General features: G+C 39.4%; 1 protein-coding gene across 2 annotated transcripts in view; it reads right to left on the minus strand.

Moving 5' to 3' along the window:
- Positions 1-1,072: 1,072 nt before the first annotated feature.
- Positions 1,073-20,182, minus strand: part of arhgef4 (Rho guanine nucleotide exchange factor (GEF) 4) — a 51,485-nt gene continuing 32,375 nt past the window's right edge. For both annotated transcript variants that reach the window (XM_055230256.1, XM_033986123.2), the window contains 9 exons: positions 10,021-10,200; positions 8,999-9,199; positions 8,729-8,908; positions 8,289-8,521; positions 7,146-7,275; positions 6,819-6,950; positions 6,011-6,254; positions 5,422-5,499; positions 1,073-4,697 (listed from right to left, as the gene is read on the minus strand). In XM_055230256.1, the coding sequence (XP_055086231.1) occupies positions 4,537-4,697; positions 5,422-5,499; positions 6,011-6,254; positions 6,819-6,950; positions 7,146-7,275; positions 8,289-8,521; positions 8,729-8,908; positions 8,999-9,199; positions 10,021-10,200 (1,539 nt within the window). In that variant the 3' untranslated portion in view covers positions 1,073-4,536. The remainder of the gene's footprint in view (positions 4,698-5,421; positions 5,500-6,010; positions 6,255-6,818; positions 6,951-7,145; positions 7,276-8,288; positions 8,522-8,728; positions 8,909-8,998; positions 9,200-10,020; positions 10,201-20,182) is intronic.

Raw genomic sequence — 20,182 nt, forward strand, 5'->3', positions numbered from 1 at the left:
ATATATATATATATATATATATATATATATATATATATATATATATATATATATATATATATATATATATATATATATATATATATATATATGTCAATATATCTACCTTTACTTACATTTTAAGATATTGTGTAACCTACTAATACAACATGTCATAAAAGAGAATCTGAATGAATGTGAATGGAGGTAAATGTATAATATTTTATATTTTAGACCTTATATTCTTGTATGACTAATTCAGATGTATATAAAAATATGTTGAAAATAAAATGGTGTTTAAGAAGCTGTCCTTTTGTAAGTGAATTGTAAATACTGTTGAAAGTAGAGATGGGCAATATATCATGACCCATCATTTAAAGGAACTGTATGTGATATTCTGATTTTATTTAATAAACAAGACCTATCTGTGTCCCCAGATACAAACATAAGTCTGTTTATGTTATAATTTAATGCTTTGGTTCTCAAGACGTTTATCCCGTTAGAAAGCAGAATGAGCCTCAAATGAGTCTCTCATTTGGGCTGCCATTTCAATGCTGAAATCCAGTTGGTTTAAACCAAAAAGGACTCTAAACTGTATAAATCTGTTACTTCATCAAAAACATACCTGGATTTGGGTTTTGTTTCATTCATAAGTTTGAGTAATCCTGGTTTATTAGTCGGTCTATATTTCCAAAGTGTAAAATGCTCTGTTCCACCTTGTGAAGTCATGTAGTGATAGTCATCAAGTTCAGCTACCTTTTGCTCAGTAGAGATGGGCAGTTCCAGGGCTGAAATGATCCAAATGATTCTAGTGAAGGTGTATGGAGTTTAAAAACACAGTGGAGCACTTCCTGTATTATCACATGACATCACAATGTGTTTTTAGAGAAAAACACAGACTAAAATTTGAGGTTTGTGTGTTAAAAATGTAAAATTAAACAAAACACAACTCCAGGTATATTTGTGATGAGGAAACAACATTGCACAAGATCGCAGGTTACATACAGTTCCTTTAATGCAGCTCAACTATTGCCTACAGACAGTTAACCACTCTGCCACTGTGGTTCAGCTCAAATATGGCAACAACACCGTGTTTTAGAAGTAGAGGAATGTTTAATATTCCATGAGCAGAAAAGTCCAGTATGAATGCACTTACAGAGGGGGAGGGGCCGCACACCGCAGGAGTGCAGAGGTCAGGGGTCAAGGGTCAGGGTGTGTTTACACTTGGCTCCTTCACTTTTCCCATCCTCCTCATCGTCAGATATACACAAAACGCCATAAATATATCTCTCTTTATGTATGTACAGTACAATCTAACAGAACGGTAATACTAACCCATGCCCACCAGGAGGCGCTACATGTGGTGCAAGCAAAACTTAACCATTCAACTTCAGTGTAGGCCGGGGCGTGCTCTGTTTACCCAGACTCAGTCAGCTCAGCAGCAAAATATAAAATATCTCTCAAAACTTAGCTAAGAGAAATAGTTTAGTAACATGCAAGTGCACTGCTTAAAATAGATACATAAAGTAGGGGTGGGCCATACTCTAAAAACTTTCTATCGCAATATATTTTTTGCATTATCTCTGGAACAATATTAAAGTGGAACTAAACACTTAATTCCACTTTTTGCTACTAAACTGTGTACACGGTGTAGCATGATCTACTGAAATTTTTGGCAACTTTAGTGCAAACTAGGTACATTTGCAGATTTTTCGTCAAAAACACCTGTAAGTTTGTGCTGCCTTCAGTGAACTCTGCAGTCTCAAGTACTATGAGACTTCACACAGGACTGCCCTGATTACAGGCAGATTTAGGAGATTACACTATATGTTTATGCTCATTTTATTTTTACTCAGCTCTTTTTACTGTAACTTTAAATTGTTTCATTTATAGACAATATACTGTATAGACTATATGTTAAGTTTGCATATCTTCAGAACAATAATTACAATCTTTTCCATTTTTTGATATATTGCCCACCCCTAACATAACGTGAATTTCCATATTAGAAATGTGTCACCAAACCACATATATTAGAAATCTTTTGAAAAATAACTCCATGAGTTTATCCAGTGGCAAGAGAAGCCAACCTGTCGTATTTAGATTATGAGGTACACAATGTGAAGGACCAACGCTGAGGTGCCAAAGTAGTGAGACACAATTATCAGCTCTGTGTACGATTTTTTTTTTAGGATAAAATGCCTGTAATTGAACCTTTAAAGTGCATATGACAGGTTTGAATGTGCCTCATAGTACCTGTGGTCAGTATTTATCAGTTTTACATCAGTTAAGTGGCAGTTTGTGGAAAAAAGTTGAAAAGAAAAGTTAATTTTTCAGTCAAGTTAAAAATGCAGTGGAGGAGAAAGTACAGATAAGAGTAAAAAAAAGTATCCACTTTAAAATCTACTTAAGTATAGTGCAAATACCTAAAAAGTGTATTTAAGTGCAATACTTTTACTTTCTACCACTGAGTAACAGTTATGGAATTTCTTCTGTTATGTCATATCTGCATCCAACAAGGAAGTCAAATTTTAAACTTAACTTATTATATTAACTATGTTTTAGTAAAAATTTGTAGTCAAATCTGTCATATGCACTTTAAATAACTTTGCAATGTGCCTTTGACACAACATCTCTCAAATCAACATTAATCTTGATATAATTTACCAAAAGAAAAAATATATATACATACAATTTCAAACATAACCTTCATAATTTCCATAACATTCTCATTGACATGTACCATATTCACTACAGCCTGCGCCCGGCATTGCCAAGTCTGAACACACCCACAGGACACTCCATATTTGGTATGCAGAGTTAAATCCACTATGACTTATAAATGTTATAAATATGTGTTTTTTTCACAGAGAGGGAAGGGGCTGGTCCAAAGCTGTGAGCGAGGCAGCACGTGGGAAGCGGACATCTGCAGCTACATACTGTACAGCAAGGGGGCGCCAGTATCAAAAGTTCACAGTATGTTTGAGCACATCCATGCACGTCCACCAGGGGTCTCATCGCACAAGTCCAATGGCACTTAAAGAACACCAGAGAGGAGAGAGAGGTGCCAGCCACAAACTCAACAAGCTGCAGAGGTCTAGAGATATGGTGGTGTGATAAACTACAGACCCCACCTGTTCTGCTGGTAGAAACGTGAGGCTAAAGCTGAGGGACACAAATGATAGTTAAAGAAGACCTATAGTGTTTGTCTCTGCTATATAGTTGTAATCTATGACATCCGTGAATCATTATGTTATAATTTGGACATTTTGAATCGCAATCGTGCTGTCAAATCCTAAGTGAATCACCGATTAAGAGAACAAAATTGGAGAGGGAGACGGCGATGGTGAAAATGGGAGTTGATCAGCAATATGGCGTCTTGAAAATAAGCAATTAAAGTCACTCCAAAGTACTGAAGTGAATAGAGCCTTTAAAATGTTGTGCTATCAGAGTATTCAAAATTGTGGAAATGAGGAGACTGGTGGCAAAGTGAAATTAGCCAAGACACATTTCAATAATTAACTGACATCAGATCTAATAGTTAGTCATTTTAGGTAATTGTAAATTTAAATGAGATACAATTTGGAAATCCCAGAGTAGTTTTATAATGGAAAAAATAAAAATAAAAATCTAGTCTCCAATTTTTATTATAACATATTTTAAAATGTATTCTTTTAGTAAAGTATGCAATCTGTAGATATGATGAAAAACTATTGCAAAGTTAACATTTCTGTAAGTATTTTTCTATTAACTTACAAATACTTACAAATGCAAAAGTAAAATGCGTATATATCTAATGTTTGTCACTTGCTACAGCGTCCTAGGTTCAAAGTTTTAGCCTAAAAGGTCTATGTACCTCATTGGAGTAGTAGGCAAAGGTGAATAGTAGTACTTTTAATCAAATTGTACTTCTCTGGGTAGAAGTACTTTGAAAATACCAGACTTTGTTCATAATTCATTACAATTACTTCAAATTATAAATCAGATGTTACTTTAGTAGTAGATTTCATAGTACAGTACTTTTTTATTATTTCTTGGACCACTACTTTATACATTACATTATTATGAAAAGTAATGGTACTCTTAGGTAGTTTCTGGCTACTCTACCCACCTCTGGTAGTAAGTTAGGCGGTAAACTATGAATAAGAGAGAAGCCAGTTCAATTCCAGGTCTGTGGGTTAAAACATTGCCCACTCTAGTCTCGGCAATTGTTGTGAAAGGCATCTGGCATAAAAAACAATCAAATAGAGCAGAACAGGTGGTCTCTGAATGATGAAGCTACTCTGTCTCCTCTGGATCCCTTTTAGAAAAAACACAAAATTCAATCCAAGCGGCTGGCACACAGAGACATTGGCAAAAGGTAATGGTACTTCGATGGCAGCACAGTCAGGAGTCGGATCACTGGCAGCAGTAGTAGTAGTAGTTATAGTAGTAGTAGCAGTAGTGATAGTAGTAGTAGTGGCATAGGCCCATTGTCTGATTGCTCTCCACTATAAAGTGCTTTCACATAGTCCCCGCTCCTCTGTTCAGTTCATTAGTCTGGTGAGGAGGAGCGCTTCATTTCTTGAATGGGGTCAGCCTGCCGATGTTGTGCCAGAAGGTGGAGGCAGACTTGCGCTTGGGCTCGGCCAGCATGAAGACCTGCTGCTGGGGCAGAGCCGTGGGGAGGGAAGGGTGCTTCTGCCGGACCAGGAAGTCGTAGTACGGTCGTGTCACTGCTGGAGAAATAAAACAACAACAAGGAATGTTATGGGAAACTGGGGCTAAACCAGAGCTCATTCATAAACTGTGTGTAAACCAACTAATATAAGTCATGATTTTAAACAGGTTGTATTATGATAAATAGATTTTTTTTAGCTTTCTACCATCCATCTCTCCCAGGCTCTTTTCAAACCCTCCTTACAGTTAGCTATAAGATTCTGTATAATGTCTACCCCCTATGTCGTCCATGCTCCCACCCATCAACTCTCCATAAATATATAAAAGTAAATTACAACACTGTACACCACAACTTGAGAAACCTAAGGTCTAAGGTAACTTAAGCCTGAAAACTAAAGAAAAACAAAACAAAAATGGATTTAAACAACACATTTTAAGGAGTCTGTGATCAATGTGAGCGTTCATGGTCCTGTTTAGGTGTTTGATTTTCAACAAAAAGGTAAGAGTTGACTAACTGAAAAACTGTTGGCTACTGTTAGCTAGTTTGTGACTGTAATGTTATTTGAGAGGGACTTGTTTAACAGCACAAATCAGCTCACTTGTTGTAGTTCTAACTAAGTCCGTTCTCTCTGGTCAGATGGTGTAAAAATAAACTTCAATAAACTTGATGACATCGGCTGCAACTATCAATAGTCCAGATAACTACTACAATTATCAAAAAACTGCTCTGATTACTTTTTATGGTCAACTAGTCAGGATGTGGCCAGTGTGGTGAGCCTGTACCTTTGGGCTTCCCTGTGGGGTGGCTCTTGCAGGCGTTCAACATGGCCTGCTTCTTCTGCACCTCAGTCAGAGAGAAACCTGCAATGGTAAACCAGTCATGTTACTACAAACTGACCCAAAGTTCAACGTCTTTTCTGTCAGCACAAATCAACAGCTAATCAAACGAAGAGTTTATTTCAGAAAACAGATAAATGCCATTTTAAAAAGTGATTGGGGGCTTTTTGGCATATATTTTACTATAAAATACTATTCCATCCCTCCTTGAGCAAATTCACCAGACATTATTTTCATTGGTAATATTGGTGCGTATATTTGGTGTATGACCAAAATGAGGCGCTCTCCAGGATGTATTAAAACTGATGTAATCGCTCGGTGCCCACAAATCATACAGCAGGTCTGGACATACACCTATTTCAGAATAAGGTTTAGGTTAAGGTCAGGCAAGTAGTGACAATGGTTAAGGTTAGGATCAGTCTCCAGGAAATGAATGTAAGCCAGTGTAATGTCCCCAAGAAGCATGTGAACCCAATGTGTGCATGTATGTGTATATGTGTGTGATGACTACTGTAGGCATATGTGTATGTGTTACCTGTCTCACGGTCAGCGAGCACCTGTCTTCTCTCGTCTCCAAAAGCCCTGAGCCAGCGCTGCTTGTGCTCGGGCTTCTTGGCACACAGCAGAAGGAGGTGGTCCCCAGAGCGCGCCCGCAGCTTCAGAGCGTTCTTCACACTCACGTTAAAGTCCTTCTCCCTCCCGTCCTCCACGTCCACAACCTCCATCTGGTCCATGTCCACCCGGCCTTTGTAGTATAATATGTCCCTGCGCAGGAGGTCCTGGAGACATGGGAGACACAGGAGACAAAGAGAGCGTTAGACTAGATAAGACTAGACCTCATCAAACAGAATGTAAATGCCCACTGCAATCTGCTCTGTAACTGTATGGTGGCTGGCTCAGGTGCAATTTACAGATATCAAGTGGAAAACTAAAGGCAGTCAGAGGACCCTACCCTCTGCTGGCTGTGCTCTGCACCTGTGGCTGCATATGTTATAGATGTCAGTCTGATCATGAACTGATTCACCATATGGTGATTCATCTGATTAAATACGGTTTACATCACTAAGGAAACAGTTTGGTAAAAGTGTCTGTGTATTTTCTAAATTTTTTGTTTTTGACCATGTGCTGTTTTGGCAAGTGAGTGAGGTGAGTCATGTGACTGTGTCTGTGTGTGGGTTGTTTGGTTTTGTGGGGTAAGACAGGAGTGGGGGGAGGTTGGTGGGGGGAGATCGTTTTTGATGGACTATAAAGTAGTTGTGTTACATCTTTAGTATGAAAAGTGCTTTAAAATAAAGTTTGACTGATTGATGCCCCTGGTAAACATGTGTACGTGTGTCTCTCACCTTCTTGCAGAAGACCATCTGGTGGTCGAAGAGGAAGAACATCCTCTGCTGACCCTTGGTCTGAGGAGGGGACAGTTTGGTCAGCTCTCCAGAGAAGATGAGCTCTGAGCTGCGGCTCAGAATGTCCTCGCCCTGCACAAATACAAGCACACATACACACACACACACTGGGTTAGATCAGACTTATGGTTAATGAGAACCAAAGGGTAGTTTGGTATGTTTAAGCTTAGGATCTTTTTGTTTGTCCTGTCCTGTAAAACTCTTGTTATAGACTCTTGTCTATATACTGTAAACCTATAGTGCTCCAATGTGAGATGTTCCTCTGACCTCCCAGTCCTCAATGGAGCTCTGCCATTGGGCGATCTTGTCGATGTTCTCCAGACGTCTCTTCCTCTCGTTGATGAGGCGAGCCACGTTCTTCATGGCATCCAGCGCGGCCTCTACGTCTTTGTAGTCTCTACAGCACAAGGAGAAGAAACAGGACATGCGAATGTCAAACTAATGTGCCATTATTAGCAATAAATAAGTCAAGTGCAGTGTAATGAGATCACTAATAATTTGGTTATTCTGTCTGAGAAGGAGAGTCCCAGGACAGGGGGCACTCTGAGACAGTTCTCCTTGTGCTTATTTCCTGTGAATGTCGGTTAATCTGGTTGGTTAAATCTACAATTTTGTAAAAAAAACTTGCAAGGTGACTACTGTTTGACTGAAGGTACAGTATGCAATTTTCTGGAGATAGCATGTCACCTGCATGATTCCATGGAAATAGGATTCATGGCTTTATACCATAGAGTGGAATATTATAGCCAAAGGAACAGCATTTCCAGGTAAACAAGCAGGAGCCTCCTCCAGGCTTCCAAGCATCAGGTTTGTGGAGATGCAAACCTGCTCACTATAAGGACACATGTTTTTTGTGCAATTTTTAGCTTTAATAACAAGACTTGAAAACTGAAAGGGCAAAAATTACAATTTGGGTGAAATTCAGTAAATGTAAACTGTTACAGTCCTGGTTTCTAAGGTAATGTTTGAAAGAAGTGGCAGTTCAAAAATGGCAGAGCATACATTTAAAGTAAGGTGTTTAAGATGTCTACCTCTGACCCTTAAAATAATGTTCATTTGAGAAAATGTATATTTTTATAATCACAATAATGATCTGGCCCTGGTCACCACTGTGTCCCTTCTGATAATTGTTGCTTAATAGAGTTGTACATAAATAACTGTACATTTGTTTACATTTGTATAGCGTAGTCATAATATTTGCCTTTATTGCTTTTTATCAGTGCTGGATAGAGTAGTCAAAAAACTGTACTCAAGTAAGAGTAACGTTACTTCAGAATAATATTACTGAAGGAAAAATACAAGGTAGTGATCCAAGAAATTACTAAAGTAAGGGCTATATTATTTTTCTCCTTCGCCAAATTGCACACTAACAAACACTTAAGACAAAATAAGCAAACCCTTGGTGTCCACCTGTGCTGGGGGTTGGTGTATTTGAGCAGCTCGGCCAGTTGCAGAGGGTACTTGCAGATCTTCTGGACGGGTGTGAGAAGGAAGCCGTCCAAGGAGATATGGATCATGCGCTGCAGCAGACGGCACGCCTCGAAGAAGAACACATACTTATTGAGCTTCACCAGCCTGGACAGCTGCGCGCACGCGTTTGGGTGGTTATTACAGTACTCCGAGTAGATCTGGAACTCCGTTTGCTGTACAGAAACATACAAATGCAAAGTCAGGAGTAGAAGCAGCAACCTAAACATCAAGGCAGCATCTATAAAAAAGCATTAAGTCGAAAGATCAAGGAAGACTTTCTCCTGTTTGTAGCTGTCAGCCAATCACAACCAGCTAACTATGCCTTTCATCCAATCAGCTCTTAGGGCATTTCTAGTCCTAGTCTGGAGCTGTGTACTTACGTGCTGGAGGAAGCAGGCTCCCACTTCGCTGGCGTGGGGCTGCTCCTTGTTGAACCTCTTCTCCAGAGCTTTCAGGAAGCGTCTCTGGAAGCGGTAGATCTCCTCAATGTTTCCAAAGATGGTCCTCAGCTGCTCCTCGGAGAACATGTCCGTGCGCTTACGGCACTGCTTTATGTAGCCCTGAGGAGTACACATGTGTGAAGGACGTGTCTGTAGATAGCATACACAGGAGATACTACACAGAGGCACATATTACATACTACACAGTACCTCACATATGTCCTTGAGGTGCTTGATATAGTCCCTCTCGGTGCTCATGATCTCGTTGATGACGTTGGATCTCATCTGCTCTTTGCACGGCAAGCTGGGTCCCAGGTACAGGCCCAGGTGTGAGGGGTCATCCTGCCCCGACTGCCCTTCCTCCAGGTGGGACAGGTACTCCTCCATGGGCTCGTCCTGGTTCACACGCAACTGCACAACACAGACACAAGTGTGAACATAGTCACCTCTCCACACACCTCTCTGACCTGTATTTTTGAGCTGTCTCCAAGTAGGTAGAAGTCATTTTCACTACTGTAGTTCATTGCAGTGTACAGGTCAGGTAAGGACAGTGAAATATAAATGATTACTATGCAAAGCACTCCCCCAAAGTGAGTGTGTACCTACTGGGACAGTGTGTGAATGCATATTAATTACAGTCAAAATGTTGAATAGTAGTAGTGAGCAAACCCCAAAGGCTGTGATGATTTGAGTCATGCAGTATTCTGAATGTGCCTGTGTCTCCCTGTGGTCGTATTCTGGACATACACAACGTGCTGGCTGCTGACACTGTAGTTTGGACTGGAGATGCTCTAATCATTTTTTACCCATATTGATATTTAGGCTCTAACAATTTACCAATGCACAATATTAACTACTAACAATAAAAAATATAATCCCAAGTTTATCTAATTTGTTAAATAAGTGTAAATTTATAATTATACTGCATTGTATAAATGAGGGTAAAATATTAAATGTTAATGGGTAATATAAACTAGGAAATAATCAAATTTATTGCATGAATTGAGTATCTGGTATCAGTAAATTCTGAAATGCATGGGATTCTTGTATTAGTTTAACAGTTCATATTTCATATCCTCTCTCAGATCTCATATCCTGGGTACTGGATGGGTTTAAATTGTGTGAACTGAATCCTGATTTTAAAATGAATACTGCAAATACTGTCTGTTCAATAGTTAGGCCCTAGCGGTGTAGCTTTGTGCTTTTCTCGGGTGCTCACACACAGGTCTCACCCGTACAAAGCTGGCGGGGAACCAGCCCTCACTGTCCTGGATGCGGCCCCACCACCACTCTTTGTTTGTGGCATCTACCACCTCGATGACATCACCCGCCTTAAAACCCAGCTCCTGGTCATCCATGGTCACATGATCCCACAGGGCCTCCGCGTACACCACACTGCCATCACTGATCAGCTGCAAGACAGGACAGAACATGTGATTGACAGGATTAGCCAGTAGGGACACCCATGGTCTGCTTATGAGGAGAAAATAAAGCAAAAAATATCACAGGGGATTGAAAAACCAGAATCAATGACCAAAACACTAAGCTCTTAATCTGAGATGAGAGACATTTTGTTCAAAATGATCAATAATAATAATACATTTTATTTGTTAGGCGCCTTTCAAGGCTCTCAAGGTCGCTGTACACATATACACACGTACACAAAGTGTATGTGTGTGTAAAGCGTCCAATGAGCTTCATTGTTACACATGTGTCACTAAAATAAACCAATCTGATTGGATGGCCGTATCTACATGTGTCTGTATAAATAAAATAATGTCATGAAATAAACACAATTAATGTTAAAGCATTTTATTGACTGATAATCAGAGACAGCGCAGTAGCATGCTAGTTGTTGTTAGTCTTGCCGTGATGGCAAAACTCTGATCTGGTCTCTGAAAGTTGTGAAAAATAAACTGATCGTGGTGAATAAATAGGATGCTCAGGATGCATAAGGTAAGTGAGGAATAACGTTGGACCACTGCACACAGTTTAAAATGAACTACTTTTGTTTTCCACATTTTTAAAACAGTAAAATCAAGAAAAGGTTTGATTGGATGGTTTATTTAATTTTATGTTATGCTTGAACCAATAATTTGCATTTACAGACAAGTTTTAACATATTTGTGGTGTAAATGCAAAAATATAATATCACTACTGGATACCGCAATATGTGTTCTGCCCATTTTACAACAATCATTTTTCTAAACTCTCTAGTCAGCAGTGCTTAGCTTGCACAAAATCTACAGCAGGGTCAGTGAATGCACCATTAGCTGTGTCCCTAAACCCACCACAGTGCTCCATATGCTGAGAGCAGGAGGCCGGGACAGTGAATGCACCATCAGCTGCCCCAGATCCCCCCATGTGTGCTCTGTGTCTCGGAACACAACACTCATTTGTCATTCTACTGCGAGCTCACTGATCCAAGATGGCCGCCGGAGAACAGTCCTTGTGCAGTATCCAGGCAACACTCCCCCAGCCTCTCTGCACTCAGCACACATTATCACACAGGCACTGGAGGTATTTTTAACAGGGTTTGGTGGAGGTCCTTGAAGATAGCAGTATAGAGGAGAGAACCATCACTAATAGATGACGCAAGAACACAAGGTCCTTCATCGAGGGGACATTTCACTTCTAAAGGGTATTAACTGCTAACACATTACATATTTAGATCATTGTGGGGTTTTTTATTGTTTTGAAAATGCTATATTCACTGAAAACAACATATTAACATGTTTTATAAGTTTCACTTTGGGCCCCCCTCCCTTGGCTCCCTGCACTAAGTCACTCCTCCTTCAGATCACTATTCAAACACAATCAGGGTGCATTCTGCTAATGAAAGTACTGCACATTGCATCAGGTTTGTCAAGTTGCTGTGTACAGTTTTGTATCATGTTTTTGTACATTTATGGAGTTGTCAAGTGGGTGCATGGATGACGTAGGCTTATGGGCGGAGCATTGCACAGAATCTTACAGCTAACCGCAAGGAGGGTTTGAATAGGGCACATGAGAGATTTCCAAAATGCTCAAATATGGCATCTAAAACCTCTTCGGGCATGTTTTTTTAATGAGGGAACAACATTATTAACATGGTAGAAAGCTCAAAAAATCGATTTAGCATAATCTCACCTCTTTAAATGGAGGTCAGTCCTATCCACCTTTAGGCCACTCATCTTAGCCTTCAACAGACTTTTCCAAACTCAAGTTTTTTTGAAAGATTGAAGAGAGCTAATCTTTTTTAAATCACTGAAACAAAGTGGAATTAAACACTAAATCAACTTTTTCTGCTACCAAATGGTTTATATAGTTCTAATATTGTTCTATATTGTTCTAATAGCATTTTCTACTGTTCCTATTGCCTTTTGTGCAATTTTAGGGCAAACTAGGTACTGTACACTTGCAGCTTTCTGGTCAAAAACAGTCAAAAAAGAGTTGCTTCCATTGGTCACCGCAATTTCAAGTACTACATGACATCACACTGCACTGCCCTGATTACAGCCATGTGTTTCTGATTGCAAACACCATCTCTGTTTGAAATGCGGTTGTGGGCGGAGTTTAGGTATTGATTCAAACTTGAAACCATCAAGTTATTAAACATCTAAATTTGAGATATAGTTTTGGGTACAATATAATCACATTATGGACATTTTTACCCCATAAATGATTAACGCATTTACATGAGTGTTTAGTATTTGTTTATTATTCGTTGCAGAGATGGGTCCATGTTGCTATAACTTCTTTTCCATTTGCAAGTAATTCAATTTGGAATATCAGTATTATTGAGTCTGAATGTAGTTTACGCAGCCTTAAAAATGCATAGGACCTTTAAATACTTTATACCCTTCATAAATGGGTGAGCAGAGAAACCAGCTTTAAAGCAACTGCTCCAACAGTCCACATTCTTCTGTGTCAGTGATAGTACAGTGGCAGAATTGGCACAATGCGCAATCAGGTTTCTATTTTTATGTTTTATTTTCTCCATCTACATGTCAATCAGCTGGCACAACTGTTTAGCTCTGTCTCCACTGATCTGGCCCTCACTTATCAATAGAATGTACTATTAATTATTTCATGATGATCACTTAATCAACTTATCGTTCAATATATGATAAATTGAACAATATCTTTTTAAACTCAATAATTATACCATGTCAATTTTCTGTACGCTAGTAGGGCATGTTGCCTTGTTTTTGCAGTATTAAGCTTATGGGATAACATTTGAGCTGTAGCTGGTTGAATAATTTACTTCTATGACACATTATACAGGTTGGCCCAAAAGTCACTGACACTTTTAAATCTTCAATAGCTCCTATAATTCTTAAGTTATACTCACCAAATCAGTAGGTGAACTGAGCCTTCTGAGATTTTTGGCAATATATGCAGTTATAATTGTTCACTTACACTTGAACTCATCACTACTTAAACTAGGGGAAGTACATATAATAATAACACTTAAAAAAATAAAAATAATGCTTTTTAAGTGTCCATTTTCGGTTTCGCACTGAATAGCTCGATCCAACACACTTTGCATAACATCTGAAAGCATTTCTGGGCTATTTGATCCTCAGTATTACGTTTTAATTTGTTTATTGTCTGAGGTTTATTTGCAAACACCTTTTCTTTACAATAGTCCCACAGGAAGAAATTTGTACTAGTCAGGTCTGTGGAGATCACATACTGCACTCTGTCTTTGAAAACCACTTATTATTCCTTTAATGGCATTTACGCTCGGGGCATCTCTGGTATTAAAATGTCGATGGTAACACAGCTAGGTTTCTGAATTGGACCCATGTGACTCAAAGCACCACTGTACAATGAGGGTTCGTTCCTCATTTGCTCATATTAATGTCGGAAGGGTTGTTCTAAATGCTTTGAAAAAATGTAAGAAAAATATTTAGAAACAAAAGAGTTATGATTTTTTTCAACTGTCAGTGTTTTTGTAGATACTAAAACTAAGTACTAAACTGTGAAATAGTGCAATTTATTTATTTATTTCTGGCCACACTGTTACATTATGGTTCATTTAGCAAAAACGGGTATGATCCTGCATTAGGGTTATTGTGTCAGAGGTATTAGTAGTAGTAGTACTTTCAATATTATCATGTATCGTGATTTTTTCCTATACTAATATCTTGCTTCAAAATTTTTATTGTGACATGTCTAATTACAATGTTCCAAATAGATAGCCTGAAGTTTATTACTGAGTAGCAGCCATAGTTATAACTGAATTCAGCTGGGCCTTTACTGTTTATATTTTCTGAGAGAATTTTATTATTATTATTTATATAAGATACAAACAATACAACAATCTTTCTTATACTTGTTCTGGTAAAAGTCAAGACCATTTCACTATTCAAGAAAAGTCCTAATCCTGGAAGAGATACTAGTTTTAGTGTTGATTATCTGGGTTTAAATTTTTGACAACACTATAATATACATATTCTTGGACCTTTATTAAATATGATATAAATCAGATGCACACAAACAAAGTCAGACTAAAGCGAAATCACAATTTGTACAAACTAGGACCACTTTCTGTACTTCATCTTTATTCATAAGAAATACCTCTCATACAGGATTATGCATAAACACCATTAAAATAAGACTAAATGAACTGTCTCATGTAGAGAGGTGGCAAATACAAAACCACGTGTCAGGAAAAAATGTGAGGTTCAAACGTGCAGTGTCTGTAAAAATCTATATCTACGCAAAACTGACGTGTAGAATATCACTGAATAGACTGAATAGGTTGCATTAGAAATATTTGATTATGTTATGCTTTTAGATGTAGTGCAGGAACCTATATAACTCTGTGGAAGATTGACTGTTTTTAGCTGATGAGAAAAAAAAAAAAAGAAAAAAGTTGAACCTTGATTGGCTCCACAAACACGCCATAGTTATCTTATGGCTTAAAGTCCTTTCAACTGACAACAATCACGTCTTTGGGCTTGAAAAATGGCACCACTTTCTGAAGCTATTGTGAAAAAAAACATGTCATTTTTGTTTATTTATACTGACAGAGAAGACGTTGAACTTTGAGCCGGTTTTTGTTTCATGTGGATAGGCTCAGAAATTACAGAGGTATTAACCATAAACCAGGTCGACAATCTGCAACCTGACAGTTAAACAGAAGTTTCCACCATAGAATTCTGACTTGTCTCCAGCTCAGTTTAAACAAGAGAGATACTAGAAAGTTGATGTCACATGAACACAACCCTTTCAGTTTCCCGTTTAGGTGATATAGTGAGGAGTGGAAACAGTTCTAGATATACACCACTCTGAAAGCCGTAGATTTGTGGACTGAGAATCTTAAATGGCACAAGAGACGTTCATTGCCATAGTGTGGAACATTCCAGTTAACGCAATGACGTCTCCATGGAGATGAATAGGTGGCAGACTCACCACTTCACAAGTCATCTAATGCACCTAGCAACAGCAGAGGCTAAAATTGTTCACATTTTCGATTTCAATATTTCTTTAAAGCTGGTTCACACACACGAGTTATACCCAATTTGGCACTGAATAATGTACATTTCATTTTCAAACTTTTTTGGATTCTCCCTGAAACTATGAAAACCAATTCAAGTCATTTTCCCGTCAAAGTAAACATGCACACTCCATCTGTACCTGGGTGCTGCAGCAGCCATGTTGGACCCCCATGCGCCCTCTTGGCTCCTGACCGGCCCTGCTCCAGTCAGACCAGACCCGCGGCAGAGTGGTTAGCTGTGTTACCTCTCCACGAGAACTCCCTTGGTTTGGTTTTTATTGACAAGGTAGTCCATTGTCCAACTAAAGTCCCAAGTCAGGACTTCAAATCAGAATTCTGGCTCAGATCTAAAGACGGGTTCCTGACATTTTGTCCCAGCAGCATTAAATAAAAGGTTAAGAACAGAAGTCAGACTTGGGAACAGCTTGAGCTAACTTCAACTCTGAAAAGCAAAGTCGTTACTGGAGCAGCTGTAGCACTGTTCGTAGACACAACTGCCCACTGACCCGTAGGTTGGTAGTTTGATCCCGACTACTTGCAATGCATTCTGCTGTTGTGTCCTTAGGCAAGACATTACACCTGCCTCGCCACCAACGCGCTGGTTGTTTTCTTTGTGTTGAGTGTATCGTAGAGATAGTTTGACCTCTTGGCGGTTTCATCACTTCTAGTACCAGTGCAGTGCGTTGTGTCCATGGGCAAAGCACTTCACTTTCCTTGTCATCTAAGTCTACACACAGTTTATATTTGAGTGGGATTGGTTTATCCTTTACGTAAAGAGCTTTGAGTGTCCAATAGAGTTAAATTAACCCCTAAAGGCTGGTGGTTCGATCACGCCTATGCATCCTGCTGTAGTGTCCATGGGCAAGGCCACCTATGTCTGCGCACACTGTTGTATTTGAGTGGGACTGGTTTTATCTCTTATCTTTCATGTAAAGCTCTTTGAATGTCCAATAGAGGCTGATGGTTTGAGCCCCTCGTTGTATTTTGCTGTAGTGTCCATGGGCAAGGCACTTCACTTGCCTTTCCACCAATGTGTGCACACACTGTGACTGGCTTATCCTTCATGTAAAATACTTAGTGTCCAATAGAGGTAGAATAACCCCTAAAGGTTGGTGGTTCGCTCACTGTGCATCCTGCTGTAGTGTCCGTGGGCCGCTTATGTCTGCACACACTCTTGGTATTTGTGTGGAATTGGTTTTGAGTGTCAAGTAGAGGCTGGTGTTTCTATCCTCTCTATGTATCCGGCCGTAGTGTCCATGGGCAAGGCACTTCACTTGCTTTGCTGCCAATATCTGCGTGCACGAGAGAGAGTATAAATAATTCCTTCCTGGTGTAGCACTTTCCATAGTCCATAGTCCAGCTCCTCTACCCTGTCCGTCCTCTCTCCGGCTCTACTGAAAGGCCAGGAGAAACATCAGGACCACGTTGATAATGATGAGGAGCATCATGATGACGAAGACCACCACTTTCTGCGTGTCGGGGGGCAGGTTACACCTCAACAGGGTGTTAAACAGTCCCATCCTGTGCCTGCCCCAGCGTCCCGAGCCAGTGCCACGCGCCATCAGCCCGTCCCGCTCGTCCGACCCCGCCTCCGACCCCTGCCCCTCCTGCCCCTGGCTCCCCGCGCGGCCCCTGTCCCTCCTGTCTCTCAGGCCTCCACACCACACAGCAGCGCTTTCCTCCACAGCCGCGCTCCTCCCTCTCTCCTCCGCCTCTCCTGCCACCTTGGCCTGCCCCGGGGAGAAGCTACAGGCCGGTTAGCATCGGGATGTGGCTACGTCTTGGGATGCTATTTAGGAGCTTAGCATCCTCCTACAACACTTTTCCTCGTTCTCTTGCTCCTCCTGTTTTGACAAGAGGAATACAGGCTCAGATGTTTGCTAATGGCTTAACTGTAGCTTGACCTTTTATGTTGTATTATTTTTGTTGCGGTAGGCTTCTAAGTTTCACCAGTAGAAGCTTATCCTAATTTGGTCCAGGCCTCCTCTGGTTCTCCTGCTTCTACTACTTCTGCTTTGAAAATCCAGGCACCTCCCCTCATAGCTTTGCCAACCGCAATATCAGCTGTTTGCGAAAGATCCGATCTCGGCTAGGCTAGTTAGCTTAAAAATGTGCACTATTTTTGTATTTTTGCCAAGAAATCAGCACATTCAGAGTCAAAGTCAGTCCTTTTGCATTTTGGTGATCCTTCAAGTTTCTTACTGCAAACGCTAGCAGGAATACGCCGTGCAAATCCAAACGTGGTAGCCGAGTCCTCTTTGAATCACAGACACCTCCCTTTTCCTCTTCTGTCTCCCACCAGCCTCCTCACAATGCAGCAGATCCGGATAAACACTAAGCTAGCAGAAGATGGCTAGGCTAATTAACTTGAGTAGCTTGTTTCCTTGGGAGCAATATGGATTCACGATGCACAATTTGAATCTAAATGTAGATGGTTTACTGCGGACAGTCTGTGAAGCTTAATTAATCAAATCCTGGTTGTAGAAATGTTGCGTTGGTTCCTACTTGGAGTTATTGGTGCTTGAGTTGAAGAGATAGCAGCATGCTCCAATCTTCTTGGTTTTAACAAATGTGTTCTTTCGGTTTATTTCCTCGCGTTTTAGGTCTCATATGGTCCAGAGCATCTCTCCTCAGTATCCCTCGACTCCCCCCGCTCCTCTGATTCTCCACTCTCTCTCTTCACACACAAGCCCCGCCCCTCGAGCCTTCCTCAGCCAATGGGGAGGTGGTGTGTCGTGTCTCCTGGATACTGCAGTTCTGTTGTGAGGAGGGGGAGGGGCTGGGAAGAGGGGCATGCAGGTCCCCAGGGAGATGTGGTGCTAGCGGCTAACGGCGCTGCGGCCGGATTGGAACATGAATGAAAAACATGTGAGGTGAGGGAGGGGGATCAAAGGAAGAGAGGGACATTTTGGGCGATTTTATCTTATACAATCAGTGTGTAATGAGCACTAGTATGACCAGCAGGAAAGATACAGATGTTCAAATTAATACAAACAAAGCTATCTTTTTAAATTCCACTGCCAAAATTGTGTAAATGCCTTTAACCGCTAGTTCTGCTCAGAAAGACCTTGACATATATAAAGGTTTTGAACAGTGTTACATGATAAAAGTGGGTTATGTGATTTATTACCTTGTCTAGAAAATCTAACTTTCAAGAATTTAAAATTTTCCCAAATGCTTTATTTGCAAAACTATAGATTTGGCAACACAAGCTTTAGTGCAAGTCGTACATATAATAAAAACAGATAATGATAAAAATTAGGGCTGTCCAAACGAGGGTCCAGGGGCCAAATGTGGCCCTCGAACCAATTCAACTCCTGCTGAATTGGCCCAAATGATCATTGGCAGTAATTCATACTGCACATTTAAGTAATTCTATCTAGAGATAACGGTTATCGGTGATAACGGTGATAGCAGTTATACTAAATATTGGTGCCAGTATTTGGCACCAGTATTTTTTCTGCACTGCTTCAGTCTGTGTGTTCCCAGTTTGTTCTCAGCGGATCAAATTTTACTTTTTGTGAAAATATGAATTTATATTTCAGATAAATAAATTTTTTTTTTTTTTTTTTTTTTTTTTACCAAAGTAATAAGTTAATTTGTAAACTTCAATAACATACATTTATTCGGTACTATAGATTTTAGAGAAGTTTTATATTGGTTTTGGCAAATATCGGCAAATGTATTTTTCTTTAAAGAAGGAGATGCAAAATATATGTATATATATATATATATATATATATATATATATATATATATATATATATATATATATATATATATATATATATATATATTTAGCTTTGCATGTTATAGCATTGTTACCTCCTCCAAAACCTGCTTTAAGAGGTTTTAGATGACATCCATGCATGTTTGAGTATTGTAGCGATCTCTTCTCGGCCCTAATCAAGGCAGTTAGCTGTTATTTCTGTCCAAAGCTCAGCCCACAAGCCTTTCATTGTACTGTGACATTTTGCAGTAATATGCACAATATCACTTGAGTGTTGCAGGAGGGTCACTGCAGGGCAAAAGAAAACTGGAATATGTCTCATCATTCTGCAATGGAGCTCCAGCATCATGAAATCCCAGAATACGTCTCAAAACCCCAAACTGGCAGTGGTCATGGTGGAGAATTCCCATAGAAACGAACTGCCGTAATTAACAGACTTTATTTCTGTTTCAGAGATTGTTGATTACTGTTGCGCATTTGAATGTACACATTATCAAACGTAGAATAAAGCCTGAGCCTTGAGGGTAGAAGTAGATTTCTGAATCTAAACAAGCTAGCAGTTAATCAAGCTATAGCTACATTAATTAAGATATAACTGTATTTTTTATTTGTTTTATATGAATGATTCAACCATTGGTGATTAAAAAACTGTATGTTTGTGTATTGCTAATGCATTATAGTCTATTAATTAAGCAGAGAGACTTTAAAGAGAAACACTCCTTAATGTTTTTTGTTTAACACTGATAATTTGCTTAAAGTTAATTGACTGCATAGAAATGACGACTATAGAAAACAAAATGACAAACTTAATTTAAATTAATGGTTTTTGCGTTTATTACATTGACATGAGTGATTTAGCTGCTACGTAGCTACAACATCTGCACTTTAGTTAGAGCTCATCATGTTTTCACTGTTTCATTAATTTCACATCATTTAAACGCTCAGTATCAGTAAATATTATTGGTACAGGGCTTAATAAATATAATAAAGCATGTTTTTCACAAATATCTCTAGTGACCCTTTGTGATGATCTAAGATATCCAGATACTGCACAGTTAAGGCAAAATCTATATGATGTATACTCTTTAAAATCACATCCATGCCAAGAATCACTAATGTTTAATCTGATTAGTTAGATTAGATTATACATCATTGTCTATGATTTAGTATAATGACA

Source organism: Periophthalmus magnuspinnatus, chromosome 20, assembly GCF_009829125.3.
Source record: "Periophthalmus magnuspinnatus isolate fPerMag1 chromosome 20, fPerMag1.2.pri, whole genome shotgun sequence".
Classification (NCBI taxonomy): Eukaryota; Metazoa; Chordata; class Actinopteri; order Gobiiformes; family Gobiidae; genus Periophthalmus; species Periophthalmus magnuspinnatus.